This window comes from Protopterus annectens, chromosome 7.part0 (genome assembly GCF_019279795.1).
Source record: "Protopterus annectens isolate FY-2018-M chromosome 7.part0, PAN1.0, whole genome shotgun sequence".
NCBI lineage: Eukaryota > Metazoa > Chordata > Ceratodontiformes > Protopteridae > Protopterus > Protopterus annectens.
The window spans coordinates 225,353,015-225,361,386 of NC_056739.1; the positions used below are offsets into that span (position 1 = coordinate 225,353,015).

General features: G+C 40.0%; 1 protein-coding gene across 1 annotated transcript in view; it reads left to right on the forward strand.

Moving 5' to 3' along the window:
- TRIM33 (tripartite motif containing 33) overlaps window positions 1-8,110 on the forward strand; it is a gene marked incomplete in the record, with an annotated part of 2,559,229 nt that extends 2,551,119 nt beyond the window's left edge. The window contains 1 exon segment of the mRNA XM_044076157.1: window positions 7,951-8,110. Coding sequence (XP_043932092.1) covers window positions 7,951-8,110 — 160 coding nt within the window.
- Between the last annotated feature and the right edge of the window lie 262 nt (window positions 8,111-8,372).

Consider the following 8,372-nt stretch of genomic DNA (forward strand, 5'->3'; position numbering starts at 1 on the left):
GATAAGTCCTCTTAAGTTTTTGCCTTCTACCTCCCTTTTCCCCTTGGACAAGGACAGCAAAGTCATGAAAAGGTTGAGAAAAAAGTATATACTTCGGACACTTTGGCCTTTTGGGTTATAAACTACCACACCCATATAGCCAAATATTCCTTAACCCTCCTGTCTCTAGCCACTAATCTCATTTGTGAGCTTTCCAGACTCTTGACACTAAATCCCAGTTTGCTTCCCTTCTAGGTTAATCTGCCCAAATGACACATCATTTTATTAAATGCAACTACGATGCAGTGGAAGCATCTGCCAGAGCTGCTGCATCTGGCTCTGTCCTTTCCGAGGTAGTCTTCTTGTCTGCAACTCCAGAGATTACCAGATGATATGTTGTTGTCTTTCGGCTTTTCCCGGTTAGGGGTCGCCACAGCGGAACTCCGGTCCGCTAATGATTATCATGAACGCCGAGGTGCCAGCTCGACATTCAACCTTCAGCAAAGGCACACCCATTTACGCATGTCTTTCGAACGCCCACCAAACCACGGGGAGGACATGCAGACTCCATACAGAAGGCACTCCTCGCACTCCAGCCAAGAATCGAATGGGAGAACCTCTTGCTGTGAGGCAATAAAAGCCAAAATTATGGATGCTTCACTAGATTCCAAGGCTTTGTTTGGGTCTGCTGCTGCAGAACTTTTGAAGTCCTTGCAAGAAAAGGGTAAGGAAATCCAGGACCTTAAACATATTTTTGTGTCACCAGTTTCAAAATTTCAAAAGATTTGTCCATCTACAACTCCCTTTGTAAGGAAGTTAACCAGCCCTCCTTCCTCTAAGAGCAAAAGAGGTGCCAGAAAGCCTTATTCTGCCAAATCTTCTACTCCTGCTTCCCAGTGTGACTACCAACCTGTTTGCAGTCATACGTCTCTCTCCTTGTGTCTTTCCCTGTCTGCTTGGAAACAGATTACCCAAGACTCCATGGTCCTTTCTTTTATCCTCCGAGATACTTCATGGTTTGGAAGACTGCTTCTACCTTCAGGGGTATTCCACAACCTCCAAACGATCAGTTGACTTTCATCAGGTGATTCCCACCTTACTTTCTTCTCAGGGTACCATTCAAGAGGTTCAACTTTTCCAGTCAAGGAAGGGTTTGTATTCAAGAATGTTCCTAATACCCAGAAAGGATGGTCCTTTGAGACGCATTCTAGATCTGTCCCATCTTAATAGCTTTTTAAAGATACCCACATTTCCTATGCTTTCCTTCAACATTGCTTCCTCTCATTCTTTCTCAGTCCTTCATGGTGTCACTGGACATCAAGGATGCCTATCTTCACATTCCCTATTCATTCTCTGTACATGAAATTTCTGCACTTTGCTATTGCTTCCTCACATTTTCAGTTTGCTGCTTTGCTCTTTGGTCTGTTTACAGCACCAAGGGTCTTCACAAAATGCTTAGCTCTTGTCATTGCATTTTACAGGCTCAGGAGCATTCAGATTTTCCCCTACCTGGACAACCTCCTCGTCCAGGCTTATTTCCCAGACATTCTTCAAAACTTTCACTTCACAGTGTCTCTTCTGGAAAGACTAGGATTCACTATAAATCTCCAAAAATTCTCTTGTTCCTTCACAGGACCATGTTTTCCTAGGATGCAGAATTCAATCTGACATGATTTTGGCTTCCTTACCTCCTCAGAAAGTCTTGCCTCTAACCTCTTACTTTCAAGTTATCATTCCACTCCAGTCCCTGACAGCCAGGGCATTACTCCGTCTGCTGGGCTTCATGGCATCCACTGTTCCCGTGTTACCTCTAGCCAGACTTCACATGAGGAAACTCAAGTTCTATCTCAGGTTGGTCTGGATGCGTCATGCTCATCCACTAGATTTTGTGGTTCCTCTCCTTCCCTGCTTGAAAAAGGAACTGGTGTGGTGGATTCAACAGATTTCCTTGTTCATGGATGCCTCAGACATGGGATGGGGGGCAATCTTTGCCTCTTGGAAGGTTCAGGATATGTGGTTGCCTTCCCAGATGAAGGAACACACAAATGTAAGAGAGATGAGAGTTCTCATTTTTGCCCTGTAAACTTTCACTTCATCCTCTCTTGCAACCAGGTCCCTTAAAGTGGTTGTTAGACAACACCACAGTTCTTTGGTATGTTAACAAGCAGGTGGCGGACCAAGTCATAACTCCTGTGCATGATGGCTGTCAAGGCTTGGGAGTTGGCAACTCAATATCATCTGACCTTTCAAGCAGTTTATATCCCTTCCAGTCAGAATGTTATGGCAGGCACACTGAGCAGGTCCATGACTCAATCCCATGAATGGATGTTGCACAGGTATATGTTTCTGGACATTATGCATCAGTGGGGTAATCCTCAAGTAGATTTATTTGCCTCCCCTATGAACAGGCAACTTACGAAGTGTTGTGCCAGAGTTCCCTAATCCAAAGGCTTGGAGGATGGACACCCCAACCTTTTATTGGAAGGGGTTGTTTCTCTGTGCATTCCTCCTCCTTCAGAAAGTACTGTTAAAAATTCAACAGGACCAATCAGAAGTATTGCTGGTGACTCAGTTTTGGCCAGGACAGCATCGGTTCCCCTTCTTCTGCATTTGGCCAAGGCAGTCATCACAAGTTACCTCACAGAGTGGATCTACTCACACACAGGACAAGGGATCACTAATATTTCTACAAATGCCAACCCTTCAGATGACACTGTGTGAAAGGGTTTTGATCCCTTTTCAGGGACTTGTTTTCTGAGGATGTGTTACAAGTTCTGCAGGAGGCCAGAAAACCCAATATTAGGAAGTCCTACATTTCCAAATGGAAGAGGTTTTCCTTCTGGTGTCTTTCCAAAAACCTACAACCATTGTCTGTGGATAGTCCAGTGGTTTTGTCTTATGTTTGAATTACTGAAGACTGTGTTATCGTGCTCTTCAGTCAAAGCGAATCTCTCAACCATTTCTGCCTGTCTGTGTATGACTCCTCCTTTGTCTTTAAGGGTGGAAGTTAAGCTTTTCTTGAAAGTCATCCTTCTTATCAGACCACCAAAGAAACCAGTACTGCCTCCTTGAGATTTAAACTTTGTTTTAGAAAAAATTACATTGCCTCCCTTTGAACCAGCAGTTTCGTCTTCCCTTGAACATAGCACTTGGAAGTCTGTGCTTCTTTTCACTATCACTTCAGCCAGAAGGGTTTCAAGATTTCAGGACCTTATGATTTCTCCTTTAACAGTTTTCCACAAGGATAGCGTTTCCCTTCGCACTAATCCCTCCTTCATACCTAATTTTATGCCTAAAGTGGTGAATGAGTTGTCACTTAATCAGTCCATTAACCTGCCCACTTTCTTTCCCTCTCCACAATCTTCTAGTAAGAGGATCTTGTGCACCTCGATTGTGCATAGACATCTCATGTTTTATTTGGATAAAACCAAGTCCTTCAGGAAGTCTGACCATCCCTTCGTGTTTCCCACAATCCCAGGGCTCTGGGCAAACCTGTTTCCAAGCAGACAGTCTCCTCCTGGATCTCTAAGGCTGTTTCCTTTTATGTGACTCATGTGAAAACGCATGCATCTCCATTTAAGGCTTATTCCATTAGAGCTGTGTCTTCTTTGGGTACTTTTTTTCAAGGGTCTGGATTCTTCCTCTGTCTTAAAAGCAGATACTTGGTCTTCCATCCACACCTTCACAAAATGCTCCAAGTTGGATGGTATGTCTAGATCTAGACCTGGTTTTGCCATAGTTGTTCTTCAGGAGTTTGTAGAGTGCACTACTACCCTTCCTCCCACTCTTTCTTCTGCATGAGCTTTGGTATTCTCCCTCATGTTATAAATACTGCAACATATGAATACAAGGACGTTTAATAGTTGTGTAAAATCTTGCCATAACCTCATGTGCCCTTCTCTTCTATATGTTGCAGTATTTTATCCCTCCCACCTTCACCCTGATGCTTACTTGTTTCTTGCATGCATGTTTACCTTGGGATGGTGTTCTTACTGGGGCATTCAGTTCTGAGGATGGTACATGTCAATGTCTCAAACTGAAGAACATACAAGCAAAATATGGCACCAGAGTCCCCCTACAGCCACTCCAATGTCCCATTACCTGTCTATTTTGCCCCATTTACCCATAAACACTGATGTGTACATACTGCTTTACTTCTGCAATAATTACTTGGATTTTATTTTTACATTTTATAGCACAATTCACAAACACTAATAGATATCTGCTAAACAAAGCTGCTAAACAAAGCAATTCTGTCTCGCAATGAAAATATACTTGGCATTAAAACTTTTCTGCCCTTGAAACTCACATTCATTGAAACAGTATTGAAACCCACACCACATCCAAAGAAAATGCATCTGGCCAGTGGTGGATAAAGATTATCTTTGGGCTGTTTTTAAATCATTGGACCCTTGCACACAAAGCAAGAAACATACATGTGTTCTTTGATAAACCTTCCTGACTTTATTAAATTATATTCCTTGTATAATACAGCACACTTGTTCGATGGAGCACATTTTAAACTTGTTTGAACATTTTTCCAGTAGGCAATTAAACAAAATGCATGAACCAATAATGACAAAACTGCCCAATTCAGACTCTTCCATCATAAAAGTCTACTTCCACACCCACACTATATATATATATATATATATATATATATATATATATATATATATATATATATATATATATATATATATATATATATATAGATATATATATAGATATATATATAGATATATATATATATATATATATATATATATATATATATATATATATATATATATAGATATAGATATATATGGTTCCCCTTTATAATCTCGAAATACTGAAAGCTCAAACTTCAGTATCTCGAAACTATAGTCGAACAGCCCACAATCCCAAAACACACAAACACGAAAAACGAAAATCCCGAACATTCACAAACCATACACCACACAACACGCACACCATTCAACCCACAACACACAAACTACACAATCCTACAGTACATCTATGCAGGGGAGCTGTGCCCTCCACACCCCCCTACTTATATATACCAACTCTGAGATTGCACTAACAGTCACAAAATGTATTACTCACACGCAGACATTCAACACTCCCTCGCGCGCACTCACATCACACACACACAACACACACAGACACAACCTCCCTACCCTAACCCACATGCACAACTTACAATAGCACTCACATACACTCACTTACCTTCACTTCGTAAAACATCCCGGCCAAACACTTCCCGTCCCATTGCTGCACTGCATAAGCCTCTGATTCGAGATATTCAAATTCACGCTTACGCACTTTTGAGATTTTGCATTTTCGCCTTTACGGTCTCGAGATACTGAAATGCGAGCTTTCAGTATTTTAGGATTGTAAAGAGGAACTCTCTCTCTCTCTCTATATATATATATATATATGTATATATACATATATATCAAATGACAGTATTGTAAGCCATAGGCATCTTGCACAGTTTCTCGCACTTATTTTCAATTTCAGTTTTTTTTTGGGGGGGGGGGGTGCAAACATTTTGGAAAGTTGCTAGAATAAAATGTTACCACGATGCATTTCACTGCCAAGTCTTGAACCCATGACTCTATGCGCTACAGTCAGAGCAACATACCACTATGCCAAATCAGCAATTTCCTGAAAGATAGGAAGACTGAATCTTGAATGGCTATCATTTACTTAATTCAGTTCTCACTTCTCACCATAGCTCTCAATCTCTTAACACTAAAAACCTGGACAAAGCCAATAATGGGGGAATATAGCCCCAAAATAGGGACAAATTTCAAATACTGAACTTATCCTTAAAATCACAGATAAATTCACAAGTGGTAGTGGCTAGGGACTTTAGGCTCTTTTTATATGTACCCAAGGTACAGGGTTTGAGCCTGAGTACCTCTACCTTGTACTCTAGTGACCACTGTAGAATGCAGCTAATTGCTGTACTGCTGGGAATAAGAATTGAAGAGCAGAAATGCTAAATACCTTTTTTTTTTTTTTTTTTTTTTTACATTTTAACTCTGGAGATCACAAATGAGACATTATGCTGTGTCAGACAGTACTGCGTGTAAGCCTTCTACCGTAGTGTGCAGACACTGCAACTTTTTCCCTCTAATAAGCCTAGATGTGCCAAGTGTTCTGTCCACTGTAGTATTTCCATGTACAGCGTAAATAATAATAATTAGCAAGTGTGCTAAGATGCCACATACTGTTGTAATGTGTTTTAATAGGCTTAGTGTTAAACTGATGCCAAAACCACTCATGTCAGCTATGCATGAAGTATGATCTCTTAATTTATGTAACTAATTTGCTAGAATTTTCTCTCTTTGAGAGAGAGAACCAGTAATTATGGTGTACTGCTTGGCTTTATTTTTTGCACAGTGGTATTAGCATGTGAAATGTTTTGCTTCTGTTCAAAGTAAGGCAAATGAGGGACATAGCAACATGAAAAAATACATGGCACTAAATCTGAAATGCTGTCTGGCTGCCAACAAGACTTTTATAAATGCCAGTTTGCTTTATTTCACCCCCACAGGAGTCGGGAGAGTAGAGTAATGTAGGGAAGAAATGACAGAACTGAATGTACTTTCTACATAGCTGCACAATCTGGCATATTTCAGTGTGTTACCGTAATTTTATTTACATTACTTTTCTTGCTACATTTACCAGTGGGAAGCTTTTGGCACCTGGTTGTAAACATTGCTTTTTTACTCCTTTTGATTGAGAGTGAGCATATTTCACATTAATGTTAACTATTACTCGTGAGCGGCATGGAGTTTTGCAACTCAGTTGTTTACTAGATTCTGTTATAGGCATATAAAGTAAACAAACACCCTGTACCTCCATGAACACTGTCTGGACTAATGAAACCATTTGGTAGTACTGCAGTCATAAACGGCTATGGTGTTCTACTTCCCGCAGGTCTCATATGCATACACACACACACACACACACACACACACACACACTTCTAGTCAGAATAAAATACAAAATACGTTTCCTACTGATCGAGCAATCCAGATTCCCAGCAAGTGCATCTGCATTCTGTCTGTTCACCCTCTCACCGAGGTCCATAGCAATCCATTGAAAAAAACAGAACAGCGCTCGCAAGTGCAGCTGCCAGCCAAAGATAGATCCATTTGAAAATGTTTCCCGCTCGCGTACAAGCAGCCAGAAATGTAGATCCATTTGAAAATATATTTCCTGCTCTCGTACAAGATAGAAATGTGTGCACTAAGCCCTTGAGCTGAATTCTGACAGGCTGGAGCCCCTAACGGAGCTGACGTCATCGCACACATGATGTCAGCTCAAAAATGGGGAGAAATAATTAAAAAATTAAAAAAAAATGGGAAAAAATCGGAAATGAAATGGTGCCACTCTGGAATCGTGGCACCCCATTATTTGGACTCCAAAACATGTTTTTTACTGAGTAGTTCAGTACGGTTGGGAGGTATGCCTAACAGTAGCTTTGGACTTTTGGATATTGGCCAGATGTTTGGGGCAGCCTGAGGCAGACTCTTTTATGTTATGAATATTGTAACATACAGAAGAGAAGGACATCTATGGTTATGGTAGGATTTTACACAACTATTCTTTTATTTATTTGCAGTTTAACTGGGAAAGTCCATTGGACCAGTATGACCCCTTTTTCAATGGAGACCCAGGGAGAAAAGCTCCATGTACATGCATACCGAAACAATGCAAGTAGCAATCGCATTAAAATTAATACAGGCTAATACAGAAATAAGTCAGAAGAAGTTATTACAAACAATTTTACAATACCTTTTATAATTTTAATGAGGTTATCTAATTGATACAGTAAGTAGTTGGGTTAAGAAAAAGCCAAGTGCAATGAAAAAAAGTTTTAAAGTAAATTTCGTAAATGTCTTTTGTGTTGCCTTGAGCCAGGCTCTCCTTTGTTTACATTTGTAATAATTGCATTTTTTTAATATTTGCTAGTGGAGAGTGGATCTGCACGTTCTGTCGTGATATAAACAGTCCTGAAGTAGAGTACGATTGTGATAACTTGCAGCACATTAAGAAGGGGAAAACCGTACAGGGTTTGAACCCAGTAGACCAAAGGGTGAGTGTTTCAGAATTTGGTGAGAAAGTAAAATGATTTTATTGTATATACTGAAGCAGTAATAATGATCATAAGAAACTTTTGTGGACAGTGTTGAATGTTTAATTTGTTAAAAATATGATCATATTAACAGCAGAGAATATATTATTTTGACTGTTTATCATGCTATGCTATAATTCTTGCATGTAATTTACACATCCTTAAGAGTTTAAGAAGACCTATTAAACTAATAAGACCATATTTCAGTACTTGAGTGGGAGCAAGTCTTGAAATTAAATTTACCAGTTTCGTAAGGCTT